At 43.9% G+C, this 19,340-nt stretch overlaps 2 protein-coding genes across 2 annotated transcripts; one reads left to right on the top strand and one right to left on the bottom strand.

Moving 5' to 3' along the window:
* Positions 1-28: 28 nt before the first annotated feature.
* LOC133960952 (interferon-induced protein with tetratricopeptide repeats 1B-like) lies at positions 29-7,380 on the bottom strand. Its single transcript, XM_062395844.1, has 2 exons — positions 7,125-7,380; positions 29-3,393 (listed from the first exon to the last, which is right to left on the bottom strand). The coding sequence occupies exons 1-2, from the start codon at positions 7,127-7,129 to the stop codon at positions 2,094-2,096; spliced, it is 1,305 nt and encodes a 434-aa protein (XP_062251828.1). The 5' UTR covers positions 7,130-7,380; the 3' UTR covers positions 29-2,093.
* An 873-nt stretch (positions 7,381-8,253) lies between these two features.
* pomgnt1 (protein O-linked mannose N-acetylglucosaminyltransferase 1 (beta 1,2-)) lies at positions 8,254-17,734 on the top strand. Its single transcript, XM_062395751.1, has 21 exons — positions 8,254-8,729; positions 8,814-8,916; positions 9,346-9,461; positions 9,557-9,622; positions 9,824-9,937; positions 10,026-10,143; positions 10,296-10,394; positions 10,685-10,812; positions 10,917-10,987; positions 11,690-11,765; positions 11,882-11,965; positions 12,373-12,414; positions 12,570-12,628; positions 13,301-13,373; positions 13,856-13,984; positions 14,089-14,214; positions 14,682-14,746; positions 14,867-14,911; positions 15,006-15,141; positions 15,293-15,402; positions 16,372-17,734. Exons 1-21 carry the CDS (start codon positions 8,610-8,612, stop codon positions 16,451-16,453), a joined length of 1,962 nt encoding a protein of 653 aa, XP_062251735.1. The 5' UTR covers positions 8,254-8,609; the 3' UTR covers positions 16,454-17,734.
* The last annotated feature ends 1,606 nt before the right edge of the window (positions 17,735-19,340 follow it).

The raw sequence follows: 19,340 nt of genomic DNA, 5'->3' as shown, positions 1-19,340 counted from the left end.
ATAATCAATAATAATACATGTTATTCATATAGCACTTTTATTAACAAAGTTGCAAAACAAAGAGGAAACATCTATAGATAAACATATTTGGTTGAGTATGAAAGTGTGGCAGGACAAATTTGAATATGGTTTTTACATTACTGTAACTGGTTGAACTGTTTCCAGTAAAGCTGACTTGACTCACATCAGATATAATGACATGTTGTAGTTAAACAGACATGTCAATTAACAAAGCTGCTGTTCTATTAACGTCCTCAGCTCTAATTAATGTGACCAGACACCGGTGTTTAACTTGTGTTTGGTGTGAAAATTGGCCGCTGTTAAATTAGGTCGGGCTCAGAGTCACACTCTTCTAACTCGCTCTAACGGTCACTTTTATTAACTTTCTGTTTGTTTGGCAAAGTCTTGGGATGGATTCTCACAGTGTTTCATTTCACAGACAAGATTTACGGCTTATGAATAAGAGCAGGTTGTTTGAGGTTTCCGCCCACAGCCAGACTGTGGAACTGCTTACGAACATTCACAGCTGCTGGTCAACATTCAAAGATGATCACTTGAACAGTGAACCAGTGGTTCTGGGTTCAAGTCCAGGTGAGGGCAAGACGTTTGGTTTTCTTTTAGCTGCTGCTGCTATTTTCAAAATAAGACTCCCCAGTTAGTAACAGGCTGTCAACTGGAAACCCGAAAGGAGGCTGGCACAGTCTCTCTCTGTCACCAACCTGGGTCATGTAATAAACATGCAGCTTTTATTAACGTCTCTGTCGAAGCGCTAGCTAGCACGACGCACAAATTCAGAATATTGTAGTCATTGATGTTCTTTAGCAGCATCGCCACACCTACTGACTCACTTCTCTTTTATCTATTTGTCAGGGAGGTAGGTGGTGTCTTTCCACGCACATACTTCACATTGTTTTTGCATAATATTTTCATCAGCCTACAGCCAACCCTGAGGTGTCATTATTGAAACACAATAGGCCTGGTGAGATGTGCAGTTAACCCTGAACACTCACATTTGGCAAGAAACTGAAAACAAGTTGTGTGACTGACAGATCCCAATTCCTGCTTCTTTAGTGGGTCTGCTGTTGACTATTGTAATGCAGTGGAAACCAGCATCTTTATGGCATTTTCAGAAGTGCACAGATTATACCTAATCGATTGGCCAATGAATCATTTCACTTCAGTGGACCTTGAAACCATAAAACACAACTGTAAGTTTAGATCAAAAGGGCGATCAAAACTGTTCTACTGTTATCAGGAGAAAAACCACGTTGTTTGAACAACAGCTTTATTTAATTTTTACAGTAGAAGTTAGAATGTTCTGCCGCTGGTACATGCTAATGACTTTATTCCGTCAGTTCCTCTGATATTAATGATTTGATGAGTTTGTCTCATCGACTGTTCCCATGTGCTGCAGTGATTCTCAACTGGTGGGTTGCGAACCCCTATTCAGTGGGTGGGCAAAATAAATGGGAGAGGGTTTGTTATCCAGTGGGGTGCCGTCTGTTCACACTCATTAACAGTAATTGTTAAGAAGTGTGACTAGGATCAGTTTAGTTGTTTGTTATGGATTCAGTGAGTGAGTATTCTCAGCTCAGGCTCGTTTTTAAACTACTTCTCAGACTTTTTTATTTCATGTTTGTGTATGAAAGCACTGTTGAGTCTGAAAAGGCTGAAGTTACTGAATTGTTATGTATGTTGTATGACCTTGTGTCATTAATATGCCCCTTTGGGTTTTTAATTAAAATGCAGCTAATTGAGTGTAAAAGGGAATATTTCCCTCTCTGGCATCGCCACCTGCTGGTCATTTTGGTTCATCATTTAACTCTTTTTTTCTGTTGGCATACTGTGATATTCTATACTATCTTTTCATTGAATAAATTTGAGAAGTTGAAAAAGTTCCTTGATTTGGGTCGAGGCTTGTCATTAAGGGGTGATGGTGGGTCCCGAAGCAAGCGCAGTTGAGAACCACTGATGTAGTGGATTAGGTGTTTCATCAAAATAAAATGTTTTGGTTGAGGACAGTGGGAAGAATGGTTAGAGGAACAACTTGAGAAACTGTTGTATTTAACATCCCCTCTTCTTTATTAAGGCTGTTATATTTTCAGGTTTGCCAAAAACTCCCCTATTTCTGTGCACATCCTGTTTCTGTTTCTGTCTCTAATCCGCTCGAGAATACTGATGCTGTTGTCACGATAGAAAGACTGATGTGGTATTGCTGCTGCCTTCATGTGGTACTCTATCGACCTGTGGCTCTCCTTTTGTATGAAATGTAAATGCTTTGCGTAGCAGCTGTAGAGGATCTGTGCCCCTTTAGGGTCCAGGTCACTGTCGAGCAGCTCCTCGTAAATCTGCTCAGCGGCCGCCTGGCTGTGATCTGACTGTGCGTATATGGTGGCAAGAGATATTCTTCTTTTGAGTGAAGAATCAGGGTAAAGAGAAATCACCTCCCTGTAGAGACTAATGGCTCGGTCGACCATGCAGTGCTCCAGGGGACTGTCCCTGTCCAGAATGAGTTTCCTTTTGTAACATATTGCAGCACATCTTTTCAGGTAGCGCTCGTCTGGATGCCTCTCCAGAGCCCCCTCGGCCAAATCAATAGCCTCATCCATAGATACGTAGGTTGAGTACAGCCTTAGTAGTGGTTTGATTCCACTGTAGCTGCTAACAGGCTTTCTCAAAACCCTCTGGGCCAACGCATGAGCTTCATCTTTTACTTTTTGTCCTTTCTTGGCGCATGCCTCAAGGTAGAGAGCAGCGAGGTACAGGTTCTCTGGATCGTGATCCTTTGCGATTTTCATTTTCTCCCAGATGTCCGCCCTCAGGTTGGAGTGTTTAAAGGTGTTTGCTAACGCTAACACGTGGCTGGTCTGCCACTCCACCACATCCGGCTGCATCCGGATGGCTCTCTGGAAGTAATCAGCAGCCAGAAGCTTCTGTTCTCTGCTGAACTTCATCAGAGTCCAGGCTTTCTCAGCGCAGATCTCCGGGTGCAGCTCGTCCTGCGATGGATCTTCAGTCATCAGGCCGTCGATCTTTGACAGACAAGCCCGACTCTCTGCTAGTTCTCCCTGGTGATGGTGCAGCCAGGCCTGGTTCCCGTAGGTCACCACCAGCCAGGGACCCTCCTCGGAGACACTGTTTCTAATCTGCCTGAAGGCCTCCGCGGCTCTGCTGAAGAAACTCCTGGCTTCTTCAGTGGAGCCCAGCTGGAAGTGGACGAACCCCTGCAGGTTGTAAATGTGTCCCAGCCACTTGTATCCTTCCTCTGTGCCGATGTCCTGCAGCTTGTCCCTGATAGTGAAAAGTTTGGACCTGCCGGGGTCCAGATCCCAGGTGAAGTGGCACTGCAGCGCCCCCAGTCTGGCCTCCAGTGCCGTGTCACTCTGAGCAGCCCTGATGGAGAAGGAAAGTGAGGATTATTAAATCACAGTGATATAATGAGCTCTCTGGCGTGTTGTGTGCAGGTTCATTTCATGTGGAGCAAAGAAGGAAGCAGAGGAGAGAAGAAACAGTAAAGCTGCTTTCATACCTTCACTGAAGTCGGGATATTTCCCTTGAATTTTCTGGAGGTTCTGTTTGTGAGAACTCTAATGTCCAAGTCACATGGATACGTAATGAGACCTGCAGCCAGGATGATCAGCTTCTGCACTATTGAGTTTGATTGGTTTGCTGTGCCCAATTTTATTTGCATGATTTATTCTTTAGTCTGTGTTTAATCCGGTTCGGTGTGCCGTGCAGGCACAGCTCAAGACTCCTCCCAAGCACAGGTGTCAGGTGTTGCTCTTTGTTTGAGTCTGGCCTGAGATTTTTATGACAGATTTTTACCAAAGAAGGAACATTTTCTCTAAACTATGTCTGTCAACACCACATCAGCCTCAGGATTTTATTAAGTAGAATGTGAAAGTGCCTAACAGTTTCTTGGAGTCATGTTGGAGCCCTAGGCGAAATTTCATATTGGCTCATTTATTACCATGTCCTTGTCACTTGTGCTCTTCCATGGAAATGATTTATTACCATTTCCTTGTCACTTGTGACTTTACAGGTTAATTATGTTCCCCCACCCTTAGCTGCGTTCAGGTTCTGCATGGCACGGATCCAAGGTGTGTCTCAGACAAATTAGCTTTCAGTTCCTGGACTATTATTAGAGCTGTTTTTATTGAAAACTAATTTTCAGTTTCCTTGTAAGAGAACTGTGAGACTCGTTCCTTGTGAGAGGCGTCTGCGGACAGGGCCGGTCTTTCCTACAGGCAACATAGGCGGTTGCCTAGGGCGCCACTCAGAGGGGGGCGCCAAAAACTCTGCCTAGCAAAAAATTAAAAAAATTGCTAGGCAGAGTTTTTGGCGCCCCCTTCTCTATGTGGTTTGGCAAAAAATATTGTATTTAACTACTCTGACAGTAATTTAAGTAGTTTCATTAGAGAAATCAGTAAATGATAGCAGCACTCAGGAGGAACGTTTGGCACCGGAGCAGTTTCACCCGTACTGTCAGGTGCAGTCTGGATGAGGACCTGAATGCTCCGTGTCGTTCCTGCTGCTGCTTCCATCCTGTACTCTCCAGGTTAGTAGTGGGTGAGAGTCTCCTACGTTAGCTACTAAAGCCTCGCTTGATCACCACGGGTGTCATTGAGACGTGTTGACTGGTAAAACTGAGAAACTCCGCTGGGCAGTGAGGAGAGACACTCGCGCACTAGGTGGGCGGGGCTACATTCGCCTGTACAGGTGTTTATTTTACCTGCACGTCGTCTTGCAGGCGGGTCGCGATAGTATATTGTTTACTTTACAGTGTGTAGTTCAGCTCCGACACACACAGACTCTGTAATTCATGTATTGTTATTGTGCCTTATAAAGACCAGTTATAAGCTAATGTTCAATAGGTCTATATTGTAAATATTTATATTTCTTTATGAGTGATGATGTGTATTAAGATGTTTGGAGGAAAGAGACACCATAATAATTGAATGTATGTTTTATGCACTTAAAAATGCAGTTACACTCAAAGAAATGCTTGGACTTGAAATTGTGTTTAATTTAGATTAAGATGCAGTCTGGATGTGGAACTGAATGCTCCGTGTCGTTACTGCTGCTGCATTCATGCTGTATTCTACAGATATACTTTGTTGCTGTGGTATCAATTTTGGGACCTATAACATATATCTCCAACCAATACTTTGACATTAAAAAAATGAATCTAACATTAGGGTAAAATGAGGCAAAAATTGAGGTACGAACCTCCTTGGTGTTGTCAGAACATGCTAGCACATTGAGGCTTATGGTTAGTGTGTGTCCAAGCAACTTCTTGCTTCTAGCTGCTGCAGTGTCCCCCATTCACTACAGTTACTGCAGAGTGAATGAACCTGCTGCCTGTGGCTCCTCACCCCCCCTCAGCTTCCCGGTGCGAACAGGCCGATTGATTAACATGGTGTGTTACATTGCGCTTTGCTTTGCCTCTGCCTCCATTGTGTCCCCGGGGTCAGAGGACGGTGGTGTGACATTACTGCGTTTGGTTAAAGTATTTATCTTGTCATGATCAATCAGCCTCTTGTGGCGCCCTCTCGGCATTTTTTGCCCCGCCTATGTCGCCGATGCCAGGAGCCGCCTGATTGGAGGCAAATTCCCTGGAAGTCAATTAACCATCTTGTTTTCTGTTGCCTAGAATCTGCACCAGCTGGACCACAGTTTGAGCTGGGCCCGCCTCCATTGATTATTGCACTTCAAAGAAAAATGAAAAAGAGAGAAATGGATTACAGAACAATTCTGCCTGGTTTGTTGCGGTGGTAATCAAAATACCTCAAATCTTAACGAATACAGCAGGAAAATGTCTGGGAAATTCAAAGCAAGTGGCTTTTCAAATGCGTCCTTCCATCCCAGAGGATCCAAGGTTCCTTCTCGGCACAGCCTATACCAGGGGTGTCCAAACTTTTTATTCCGAGAGCCACATACAGAAAAAAATACGAAGGTCTTGGCCACTCAAGCCGCCACGCCCCCGTGCCCTGGAGCGGACTGTTGACAGTGCGCCTCAATGGCATCGCTCAGGGTGGGGGGGTTAGGGTTAGTATGGATAGCTGGCAGGTCAGGGGTGAGTTGGGCGCCACCTAGTGTCTAAACTAAGAAGTGCAATACAGTGGGCCATAGTCCATTACATTACATTTCAATTAGCTAACACTTTTATCCAAAGCGACTTAAAATAAGTGCATTCAACCCCGAATGCACTTATTTTAAGTGCATTCGGGGTGCACTTGTTGTTCTGGTACAGACCCAGAACAACAAGAATCAAGAAAGTAACCTGAAAAATGAAGCAAACCTACAAAGTGCTTTATTTAAGTGCTACTAAATTGTTAGTTTAAAAGTTTTATTGTGTATTTTTATGCCATTTATGTGTTCATGTGTGAAAACATCTCAAGTGAATAAGAAGAGAGGAGTGGATGAATGAAAATATAGATTATATAAATGAAGGATGGAAGGACATCTGGAGGAGTGTAGACCAAAGGAGCTAAAAAACTGGAGGAGGAAAATGAACTTACAACAAATGAAGGGGAAGGAAGGGAAGACTGAAAGAGGAACAGATGAGGAAACGCATATCTTACAGGTGTCACGTTTATGTTTTTGTTGCTAAAGCCAACTTACGCATTAACAACTGTTCACTTTCTGTAAAATAAGGGAGGGAAGAAAGTAAGCAGGCATTAAAGAAAAGGGGCTCAAAGGTGGGACAGGAGGAAAAAAGGGAGATTAAGTAACAGGGAGAGAAAGAGAGGGTATATGTCTCAGCAAGAGGAAAAGGAGGGTGAGACAGAAAGGACTATGGGGAATAAAGAGAGGAAAGGGAACTGAAAAGAAAGGAATAAATAAAGAATAGAGGAAGTAAGAAGGAGCAGACCAGCTGTGCTCCAGAAACATAAGTGGCTATAATGAAGGAGGGCGTAGATCAAGAAAAACGCAAGGTGGAGCAGAAGGGAATGAAACTGAAGAGAGAGGAGTGAAGGACAGAAGAACAGAATGAATAATATAAAAATGAAGAGCAATGTTAAGAGAGAAAAGCGTATGAGGCAGTAACTTTGGATCCATAGTATTTAACATATTAATGTTATTGATTATAGATACGACTATAAAACTGAGCACTGACTCACCTCATGGTCCAGCACGACTCAGACGTTTTCTCTGTGTTTTCTGCTCTTTGTGTTCACTGCGTCTTTGGGTGCAGCGTCATAAAATCATTAATGTTCAACCTTTATGCTGCCGTGGACAGAAAACATGTGCTGGATTTTGACTTTGGTTTCCAGGACCAAACGTCTGCAGGAGCGCAGATAATCCTTCAAGGGTAACCTCCAGAGGACTATGATCCCTGTCCACACAAGCGTTTGGGCTCTGATTCAGTTTTAACCCTCGTCCATACGAACACACCTGGAAACACAGGTCACGTGACCACTCACAAACACTGTACATAATGAAACAGCAATATTATTGTAAAATACAGAATTTACGCAATCCACAGCTATTAGCAAACAAAACAAACTACACACAATTACAAAAACCTGACAATCATATACAAAACAAGGTTTTATGTAGATGTTAGGATTTGGTGCTTAAAATTATTCATTTGTTTTTTTTTTGTTGCCATTTATTTTGTGAGGCACTTTGTAACCTTGTTTAAATTAGTGCCTCACAAAATAAAGTTATTCGTGTTATTACTATAAGGTGCATGTAAATAAGGAGACAGCAATCCCAAATACATACAACAGGACACAGTCTCATTACTTGTTGAATGTTTGTATCCAAGACAGTTTGGCTTCATTTCTCGATGGTGGGAGGAAGTGGAGCCTCATCTGCCAACTCTATTTCCACTATATAAGTTCTACACTGATGTTTTGTATATTCGAATAAGATACGATGGAAAAAATTATGTATAAGTTCCACACTCGGGAAATTTGCCCATGAACTATTGTGTTGGACAGACAGAGGAATATTTAGAGTAAGAGGAGTTGAGGTTCATAATGGGTGTGTACTTCCACTGGGGCTGAGGTGGTTGTACAGTCTGAATAAATAACAATATAAAGTTAATAAATGAATGCATTGAAAATAATAAGTAACATTATATTGAAATAAAATACAATAAATAAAACTCAAATTCAACCAACAGAATGAATTGGATTGTTGTAGTGTAGTGTAACATGTGTACTGTAGGAGGCAGTGACGAGCTACAAAAAACAACCGGAGGGGGAGAAGAAGAAGGAGGAGGAGGAGCTTAGTGACGTGTTATTGTCTGCGACAGAGACGCCGTGAGTCGTCGCACAGAGCTGTAGCATGTAGCATGTAGTAGCTAGCTGCGGGTTCACTTCAGTGGGTTCTTCTTTGAGCTGTGAGGTTTAACGTCCATGTCCGAATCCCTGACAACACGTGACAACAGGAAACGGAAGTTACAGTCGCCCCGAGTCCCAGACGCAAGCAGGTGGCCCTCGCTAGCTTAACCCGGTCGCTAGCTCCCGCTGCTGCAGCTGCTGTTGACGGGCTGTTTGTGGGTCTTCAGCCGGCGATGTGACGCTCCCCCCGGTGTCTGCGGAGCGGTGCATGTCCCGGCCTCCTCCCGCAGGTGGAGGAGGGCAGGCGGAGGGAGGATGGAGACCTGGACGCCCAACCCGCGAGCCAAGCCCTTCGTCCCGCGGCAGCAGAGGAGCCTGTACCTCACCTGGAAGTACAAGCTAACCAACAAGAGGACGATCCGCCGCTGCTGCCAGGTCAGTGGGCAACACGCCGGTTCGAGTCCCGCCTGCACATGATGGAGTCACGTTTACAAGCAGCCTGCGTGTTTCTGTCCTCAGGCCGCCGCGGTGCTGTTCCTGCTCATCACCGTCATCGTCAACATCAAACTGATCCTGGACACGAGACGAGTCGCTGATGAGGATGCAGCTGCGCGAGAATATGGTGAGAGACGTGTTCAGGACTGATCAGGGAACCCCCCCCCCCCCCCCCCCCCCATTTCATTATCCACAGCAATCCCTTCATGAAACTCACTAAGTTCTGCACCGTCTGTTGAAGTCTGGAAACATTGAAGCATTTTAATTGGATAGAAAAGCTGTTGAGCTTTGTGTTTCTCTGTTTTGCTAAATATTAACTTACAATTTTCAGTCAACAAACTGAACCAATAGGTCAGCCACTAATGGACATCTGTATATCAAACACATCATTACTCCTCTCCTCTGTTCAGGCTTCACCAAGTCCAACCCAACCGAAGGAGGCTTCTTTATCTTTGCTAATTGTTCGTTATCATCACACGTGTGTTGTGTAGCTAATCAACACACCTGAAACCGTATTGACTGTCGAGAACCTCATTGTGGACTTGTGCTCCTGTAGAAGACGCTGTACCAAACATGGAGACGCCACGCCGTCCAGCCAGCGGACGCAAGGTCCTGGACATCGAGGTGTACTCCAGCCGCTCCAAGGTCTACATGGCAGTGGATGGAACAACGGTGAGTTTGATTGATTGTCTCTAAATCTTTAAATCAGGTTGGTTGAAGCTGCCTCTGTTATGTGCAGGTGAATCATGTGTATTTGTCTCCTGCAGGTTCTGGAGGACGACATGCGGGAACAAGGCAGAGGAATCCACGTGATCGTTCTCAACCAGGCAACTGTACGTATCTTCTGCTTTAAGTTTTCTTCACATTTAATGTCAACAAATAACTTATTCAGGGGTCGAAGGCTAAAACACTTTGGGAGCATCTGCTCTGTGGAGGAAAATAATTTTTTTTGGAACCAAACTTTCTGATGCAAGTGGTTTCTAATCTGAAAGCAGCGATGACTCAGTCCCTGTCCTATGCCGTGTGTCCCTCAGGGTCACGTCATGGCCAAGAGGATATTTGACACCTACTCGCCTCACGAGGATGAAGCCATGATCCTCTTCCTCAACATGGTGACCCGAGGCCGAGTTCTCATCTTCACTATAAAGGTCAGCTGTAGCCGCCGCTGCTGTCCCACTGAAGAACCAGTCCGGTGACAAACAGAGAATGTTCATGAGTTTGATTTTTCATCTGCAGGACGAGGGCACGTTCCACCTGAAGGACGCTGCTAAGAACCTGCTGAAGAGTCTCGGCAGTCAGGCGGCGCTCATCCTCAGCTGGAGGGACATGTGGACGCTGGTGGTGAAGAAAGGAGGTAGATCGGTTCATCTTCACTTTCAAACAGTCACAAGTAATTCTCAGGTTAATCGTATTAGAAATGCTGAGCAGTGTTTTATTGTTGACAGAAACTCATTCATCCAGATTTGCATCGTCTCACAATCTGTTTTTCCAAATTTCACCGTCCAGGTCAAGTTTACGGAGAGAAGCACTCCAAGTCCCCGGCTCTGTCCACCTGGGGAGACCCGGTGCTGCTGAAGACCGAGGTGCAGCTTACAGCCTCTGAAGGTGAGAAGCAGTCTCAATGTTCGGACCTGTTTCAGAACCTTTCTGGAGGTTCTTTATGAGCAGGTTAGCCGTTCAGCATTAGGGTCCATGGTGATTCACCCCGAGAAGAAGGGAACGAGCTGCGTAGAAATTCTACTCTCAGGCCCCTGGATACTCTCCTGCTTTCTTCTGCATATGTAAAAGACGCTCTCTGACCCTTTGATGGCTACAGCTGGAGCAGAATGTTGGATGTTCAGATCAGAGTTGTAAAGCACTTGTTGTGAACTACGATGTGTTCCTCGGCCCTGCAGAGGCAGAGTGTCATTGGGCCGACACTGAGCTGAACAAGAGGAGGAAGCTGTTCTGCAGCAAAGTGGAAGGATACGGCAGCATCTGCAGCTGCAAGGACCCGGCGCCCATCGAGTTCAACCCCGACCCTGTAAGACGCACAATGAGACTTTTCACTGTTTGGTTGATTAAACTTTATTCACAGTGAGTGAGTGAGAAGAGACAGGACTCACTCTGTTTTCGTTCTCCCTCCAGTTCCCCAACAGCAACGTCTTGAGTGTCCCTGTGGCCGTGATCGCAGGGAACAGACCAAACTATCTCTACCGGTAAGAGCGCAACACTCACCGGACACAGGATCTAAAAAGCTTTTCATGCTTTATTTGTTCTTTCCTGTGACGGGAAACAAATTCGTGGCAACATTTGATAAAGAAACTTTCAGAGAGTCAAATCAAGGGTTTTGTGTTTCAGCTGCTTGATCCTCTGAACCTCTGGTAGTTTGTCGAGTTATTGATTCTAAATTAACATTAACAAGGAGAAAAGGTTGTAAGAAATTAAGAATAGTAGAAACAGAATATCAAATTACTAAGATAAAGTACAAATACATGATGAGGCTTTTTTATAAATCATTATGACCGCACAACTTAATGAGATACGTTTTAAAAGAGACGTGTAGAATAAATCAATTCTTCACTTTTGATCTCAATGTAATTCTTTGATTTTTACTCATCCATCAAAGAAACATTTGTTCTTATTGGTTAGTTATGGATAATCTGCATCGGAGCTTTACTCTCAAACAAAGCAGTGAAACGAGACCAACCAGCAGTTAATGTTCCTGTTAGTGAATTAGTTGCTGCATTTTCAATGGATGGTTGAGAAAATGAACTTGTTGAGCTGAGAGCAGCGATAAGAGGCTGTTGTCAAAACAGAAGAAAGATGGTGGCCCCTCCCCTCTTGTGGAATTAGAACAGATCATAACGTCAGTGATACAGAAATAACTGAGTGTTGTTCGTCTGTTGTGTGTTTTTCAGAATGCTGAGGTCACTTCTCTCAGCTCACGGTGTCAACCCACAGATGATCACCGTCTTCATCGATGGATATTATGAGGTAATAGTTTTGTTTCCTTTTTCACAGTGAAGTTAGATTTTCCTTTTGTGCGGTCAGTTGCAAGTTTCTTTCAATATTTGAAAGTTAATGAAGGTTGTGTTGTTTGTGTGTCTCAGGAGCCGATGGATGTTGTCGAGCTGTTTGGACTGAAAGGAGTTCAACACACACCCATCAGCATCAAGAACGCCAGAGTCTCACAGGTGAAGGGACAACGCCAGAATTCATGTTTTCCGGTTTATCACCTGATCTGTCAAGAAATGACTTCAGGCTGATTAAAGTAACTGAGGCTACGTCCAAAAGGCAGCCAAGAAACGCTGTGTTACCGATACCACCATCGGTCAAAGGGTCATAACTGATGAGATCGAGTCAGGAAGAGAACGTGAGAGACTGTTATTGTTTTCAAAAGTTTCCATCTCTGTCAGTCCAGAAGTCCCCAAGAACTAAAACATGTCCATCAGTGTTTGGACAAGTCTCTGAGGGGCTTGAGAACGAGGGGGCGAGAAAAGGATTCTAGTTCTAAGACTAAAGTGTGGATGCAGCCTGAGATCTGAAGCATCTTGTGGTCCAGTGTAAAGAAGCAACAGTTTGTCTCTTCTCTCCATCGCAGCACTACAAGGCCAGTCTGACTGCAACCTTCAACCTGCACCCGGTGAGTCGCTCCCTCTCTGTAACCACAGCTTTTTGACTTTATCGTTGTATCATCTATTAATAACTTACAAAGATCTTTTATCATTTTACTTGTGAGCTTCAGTAAATATTAGATTAGCACTGACGCAGCATGTGTATGTTGTTCATTTTCATCAGGAGGCTAATTACGCCATTGTCCTGGAAGAAGACCTGGACGTCTCCATCGACTTCTTCAGGTTTATTTCTCCACTTTTCACAACTGTAGCTGATGAATTCACAGAAAAGGAATCAAGTGATTGACTATTGTCTCATTATTCAAGAAAAAACAAGTGAAGTTTGTGGACAGAAGCTTCTCAGATGTGAAGACTTTGGGCTCAGTTTGATATTTTACCCTCCTGCTGCAGGAGTCACCCCTAGATGGCAGTAGATCCACAGTGGTACAGGTTTCAGAGTTCTTCTGTTGTGTTATTGTGTGTTTGCTGCTGTAGAAGCTGCAGCTCTGAGCCGTCGGCTCTAATAGACAAGCAACACACAGGTTTTTTATTTCTTGGTCATTGCTCTTCACCAAAGTGTTTCCACCACGTGAGTCGCCAGCTCCTCTGGTTCAGAAAGCCGTGGATCATGGGTTCCATTGTTCAGTTGTGTCTCAGTTCAATGAGGGGGACTATACCATCAGACCCATGTGAAGCTGAAGAGGGCGCTGTTGCTCAATAGTGTTGCTTTATCTTCACTCATCACAAAAACTGATCCTATAATTTTTAAATGTTATTTTAAGTATTCATCAGTCGTGGAGTTTATGATCACTGTCCATTTACTATAAAAGGCATTTTTCATATTTCATATTGTTGCTCTTGACATTGATGCAGCAGTTGTTGTCTGTTCTCACATCCCTGTTGTTTGTCTTTCAGTTTTCTGAGTCAGACCGTCCACCTGCTGGATGAGGACGACAGTCTGTACTGCATCTCCGCCTGGAACGACCAGGTGAGTGCACTCGGCTTCACCAGCTTCATCAGCTTCACCAGCATCACCCGTCCTTCTCCTCTTCTTCATGTTCACACAAAATCCCCGTGTTGGTTGTAATCACGTGATTATTTACAGGAATTTAGTTTCATCCACCTTTGAATGAATAGATAAGAACCTCACAGTCATGGTTTCGAAAGCAGCATCAGGTGGAGAACTGATTGTGTTACAGTTGAGATGAGGGTTTGAGGCTGTTTATCTGTTAGGAGTTGTGTAACCGACGTCTGAATGTCTGAACACAAGCGTCTTTAACAATAGAGCAAGTGATGAGGTGACTTATCGGTTTTCTTTCTCACCAGAGGGTGAAACCTAACATTGTCCACCGAGGGGGACAGCACAGGATGCCTCTCTTCTTCTGTTTTTAATATAGAGCAGTCTTATTCCTGAAGACACGCATCACTGAGAGCTTCTTCTGTTGTTGTTGTTGTTGTTGTTGTCTTCAGGGCTACGAACACACAGCGGAGGACCCGGCTCTGCTGTACAGAGTGGAGAGTATGCCCGGCCTCGGCTGGGTGCTGAAGAAAAGCCTCTACAAGGATGAACTGGAGCCAAAATGGCCGACACCTGAGAAGGTGCAGAATCGATCTTTAAATAAAGTGCTTCTCCATGTTTTTCATTAACTGTGTGTGAGTTTGTGTTGAAGTTGATATGAACTGAGTGTGTTTGTGTCTTGCAGCTGTGGGACTGGGATATGTGGATGCGGATGCCGGAGCAGAGGAAAGGCCGAGAGTGCATCATCCCCGACGTGTCGCGCTCCTACCACTTCGGCATCATCGGCCTCAACATGAACGGATACTTCCACGTAAGCACGAAAAGAAAAGTGTCAGGGAAAGTCTCAGTAGTTCCTGAAAAAACTTAAAGCTTGTAATGAAAACAATAAATTAAAGCTGAGCTCAGACTACTGAAAATTTACACCGATTTTATTCAGATCTGGCAACGGAGAATCTGAGGAGAAATCTGTTCTGGACCTTGGCTGTAGAACTTTCAGATATGAACCACAACAACAACGAGCCCAGTAGAAGTTATATTAAAGTTATAATAACAACATATGAAAGTCAACATCCAGGTTCACTGATCTTAATCCTGATTTCAGTCGTTACAAGTTTTGATTCATGGTCAAATTCTCTATTAAGATATTTACTTTTCTCAGCTGAACATGAAGCTGACATCTTATCTTGTTGTAAAATCCGAGGATTATATAAATTTCTGATTTGTTTCTCATCAGTTGCCTGATTGTGTTGTTCTCTCTCCGTCTTCTCTGTCGTGCAGGAGGTTTATTTTAAGAAACACAAGTTCAACACTGTTCCCAACGTGCAGCTGAAGAACGTTGACGGGTGTGTACGTGCAGGAAGTGGACTCGTCCTGGTTTCACACCATGAGCTCTCAAATATTATCTGAAAACCAGTTCAAAGAGAAAAAGTCCTGATGTATTTTATTTCACTTTTTCTTCACAGCTTAAAGAAAGATGCGTATGAAGTGGAAATCCTGAATCTGTTGAAGTGAGAGAGACTTAATGTTCTGAGTCTGTCGATGTTTACGATTTATTAAATCTACAGTAATGGAGGATGTTTGTAATTGTTTGTGTGATTTCAGGGAAGCGGAGGTGCTGGACCACAGTAAGAACCCGTGTGAGGACTCGTTCCTCCCGGACTCCGAGGGGAAGGTCTACGTCATGTTCATTAAGATGGAGTCGGAGACGGACACGTCCACCTGGACCGAACTTGCCAAGGTACAAACCGGTGGTCGGGATGTTTCACAGTTTGAATGAGGAGCCGTGTTGTTGCAGTGTGAATTCTAGATTTATTCAGACGTGGTAGGTGCTGATGAGATTAATCCTCGTGAGGAACAGGATGATACAGAACCTTCTGTCCTCTGTTCAGTGCCTCCATGTTTGGGACCTGGATGTACGAGGGAACCACCGAGGCATGTGGAGGCTCTTCAGGAAGAGGAATCATGTCCTGGTGGTGGCCACGCCCATCTCTCCATACTCGTGAGTAACGCTTTAACCCCTTAATGTGTGAATTAATTTCACACATTCCCAATCAGAATCAGAAGTATTTTATTGCCAACTAGGTTTCCACCTGCAAGGAATTTGCTCTGGTAATTGGTGCATACAATGAACATAGGACATAAAAACACAATAACATAAAAACGCAATAAATACAACATGCTTAGGAAAGGGGCTAGTATGTATTTTCCACTCCGACCACTAGATGGCGGCAGAGTGCTTCCAATACCTTCCTTGGTATGTGTAGTATTTGCACCATCAGGTACTATCGTCACTTCGGCGGCATTAAGACCGGAATTGGGTTTGAGGCGAATTCAAAACATTCGTCCACAAGGGGTTAATTAAACTTTGTGTGCTAACTCCAAATGAGGAGACATCCGTGACTGCCCCGACATTACCAGGTTCTAAGAAGTATTTAGAATGACTTGAATGATATGTTTTCTATGTTTATATTGTGCTACTGTTTAACTTTTAATGTTGTAAAGTGTCTTTGAGTTTCATGAAAAGCACTCGATAATTACAATGTATTATTATTAGATACCGCTCTCCCCTTTGCACACGTTACACAGTCAATAAAGATTATAGAGACACAATTATGAAGTCGAAAATGATTTAGAAAGTTAATTTTTGAAATAAATCCTTGTGGTTGCACATATCATAAGAGTGTGCGCAATTAACGTCAGAGAAACCTAACCCTCTGTGGACGATGAAGCTTCAGGGGATTAATTAGCTCATTGGGTTAATTGGCTGTTGACGATAACTGGGGGTGTGTCACTGTGTCTGTTGACGTTAGCTTAGCATCTTCACTAGCATCCGTCACAACAACAAATGGCTCGAGGCCCAAACCAAAATCACTCAAGCCCCTCCCCTCAGCACCAAATACAAGTGTGTCCCACTCTCACGATCTTCCTGTCCACTGTCTGTCTCTGACTGTCCTTCTGTCCCCATCAGTGTGAAGAAACCAGCCAGTGTCACCCCCATTTACTTAGAGCCTCCGCCCAAAGAAGAGGGAGCACCGGTGGAGCAGAAGTAGACACACACACAAACAGACACACACTCACTCCAGCCTGGGCCTTAACACTTCTTGTTCTTCTCTCGACTGAACAACCTGCGACCCACTACTACAGAAACTAACTTTCTCTGTGTTGAACGTCTGCAAAGAGGACGCTGGGAAATGGAGTCCTATATTTTCAACTTTTTTTCTTTCCTAACACTACAAACTACACAACCCGTGCAATGGCTCGAGGAGGAGCATCAACACTGAACCTTCATGAAATGTGACTTTACAACCAAAATGTGTTTTTCTGTGTTTCCATCTCAACCAGGTTGTGCGGCGCAGGGTTTGGTTTTAGTTCAAGAATTTGTAACTTTATAAAACGAACGGTACAAATGAGACAAACCCACTCACGAGTTTCTCAGTTTGTGTTTGTCCATCTTGTGAATATGTTTTAACTTATCTCTATTTATTTCACGTCAGTCAGAACCGCGTCAGTGGTTTATTTTTCTTTTTTAAAAGAAATCCACTTTTATCGAGATCAGTTTTTTAAGAGCCTAACGTTTACAGATGATGAAATAATAATATTGTACATACCTGCCTATATATATATTTTTGGATGAAATATTCAAAGGGTCAACATATTTTTCAGCAAGAGAACAGCCCTGTGGGTTTGTGTGACTGGAGTCAGTTTGCCTCGGATCAGACTTCGTGAGGAAACATTAACACAGCAGAGAGTGAAATGCTCTAATTAATGATGTGTTATCACAAAACTGTTTAAATCAGTTTTAATCATCCGTCAACAGAATGCCTCATGTGAGGAGTTTCAAATGAAAAGTCAACCTGCTTCACAACGACATTATAGTGTTGAAACGATTTGATCATTATGTTTTACTGCAGCTCCATGTCACTACGATGTCCTGTAGCTGCACCGACAAAATGACTGCCTGTGAATCTTTATTATGTTTTTAATGCAGCTCGATCAGTATTAGTATGAAACGCGGTTTGATTTTGAATCGTTAACCACTCATTCAGTGTCGGGACTTATTTCATCAATATTCGTGTTCTGGAAGTGAAGAGATGGAATCGCTGTGTTCTCTGTTCACTGTCGTGGTTCACGTCCTTTTCTCTGTTGAATCCAGAGGAAACCAGTCACTGTCTCCTGGTGTCACAGCTCATTCTGTTTGCATCATTTTGAAATACTGGAAGGAACGTGTGTGTGTGTGACGATCCGTGGACAAACTGTGCGTTTAAGAGTTTGACGTGTGTGAGTTTCCTTAACTTTTATCATGGAGATGAATAAAGTTGTTTCTATTTAAACTTTGGTTTCATGCTTCTTCTTTTCAGAGGCTGCATCGCAGGTTTTTAATGTAATTCAAATCAGAAGGTTTTATTATTGTATATTATTCGTGGAATAAACTTGGAGCCATTGTTATTCTTTGCTCGGGGGGGGTTCTACTGTACTGTGGCCTTGTGCGGCTGCAGATTTCCCCGGGGAGCATCAGGCAAAGCAACGGTGAGAGGAAGCGCCGGCAGCCAGGGAAATGTATGCAAATCCTCCGAGCACGGTGGATTCCTGCAGCCGCCGCGGCTGACCAAGGACAAATGTGGCTTCCTGTCCTCTGAGCTCTGAGACTAAACTTCTGAACGATCATCAATTACAGTTCAGAGACGTCCCCGTCCTCTCCTGTCCCTCGACTGTCTCTCTCACACACACATCACAGGACGGCCGAGGTCTTCACCGACTGGAGCCTCGACTTTATAGACATTTCTGTTTAAGGGTGTTTTTCAGGAGTCATCGCTACACAATGTGGATAACCTAGCTTCAGCAGCTAATATGTATTTGGGGGGGGGGGGTTGTAGTTGGGAATAAATGTGAAAGGTTTTGTGTCATGCTCTGTGACTGACAGGTGACAGGTCCAGTCTGTTTCCTCTCCAGTGGTCATGAACTGTGATCATTGTCTCAGCTCAGTTAACGAGTTTGTTCATTCTGACTGGAAACATATTCATCCAATCAACTGGCACCGGACTAGTTTCCATGAAGTCAGTTGTGTGTGTGTTTGCAAAATATCTGCTTCAGGTCTAATTAAGATCAATGTTCAGGTCTGTTTACTCATGATGGAGCAACGTGAAGTCGTACTTATTGTGTGTGTGTGTTTCACATCAGGCATTCTTTTCATTGTGCACACACACACACACACACACTTGTCCGTCACCCCCAGGTCGTTTGTGCCTGTCAATCAAAAGTCAGTGGCTCAGATCGGCGTGCATGTGTTTGCCGCCTTTGAATGTCATTTTTGACCTATTGAGCATTCTGATGAGCCGAGTTCAGAAGCTGATGACTGCCACGTAGATGGAATATTGATTGTGTGTCTGTGCGTGTGTGTGTGTGCACTCGGGTTGTTGTTGAACAGCTCAGCAGCACTGGGATAATGACAGATTTAACTCTAAATGCCTCTCAGGTTTATAATTGGATGGAAGATGGAACATGGTTTGTCTTCACTCTGCCGTCGGTTTCATACGAGTGTTTCTGCCTCAACACAACCAGCCGCTCACGAGTTGTTCTCCTCACACACTCCTCCACTACAGCCGTCTAATCTCCCTTCATAACAACGATTAATGAGAAACTAGTTTTTAATCAAATCAATAATTCTTGCAGACTAATGACATCCTGAATGGCTTTTAATCAGGTTTCCACCCACATCATAGCACTGAAAATGCTCTTATAAAGATTTTAAATCATATTTGCCGGAGTAATGACATGAGGAGTCTACGGGCCTCACTGTAATTGCTATTAACGAGATGGCTGCTTCACGTGTCCTGCATCGGTTTAGTGCATCGCTTGTGCACATCCTCAGAAATGATTACAATGTGGGTCCCACTTAATAGGTCGGGTTGGAGTGAGTCCTGGTCTCAGGGGGCAAAG

Source organism: Platichthys flesus, chromosome 9, assembly GCF_949316205.1.
Source record: "Platichthys flesus chromosome 9, fPlaFle2.1, whole genome shotgun sequence".
Lineage (NCBI taxonomy): Eukaryota > Metazoa > Chordata > Actinopteri > Pleuronectiformes > Pleuronectidae > Platichthys > Platichthys flesus.
The sequence above is the reverse complement of the archived record's forward strand: the minus strand, read 5'-3'. Positions and strand labels throughout refer to the sequence as shown.

Excerpts from the sequence above, each read along its gene's own strand:
- pomgnt1 (XM_062395751.1), top strand. The coding sequence starts at position 8,610 with ATGGAGACCTGGACGCCCAACCCGCGAGCCAAGCCCTTCGTCCCGCGG. Across the intron at positions 10,813-10,916 it reads TCGAGTTCAACCCCGACCCT|TTCCCCAACAGCAACGTCTT; the intron begins GTAAGACGCACA and ends TTCTCCCTCCAG. Across the intron at positions 12,415-12,569 it reads CAACCTTCAACCTGCACCCG|GAGGCTAATTACGCCATTGT; the intron begins GTGAGTCGCTCC and ends CATTTTCATCAG.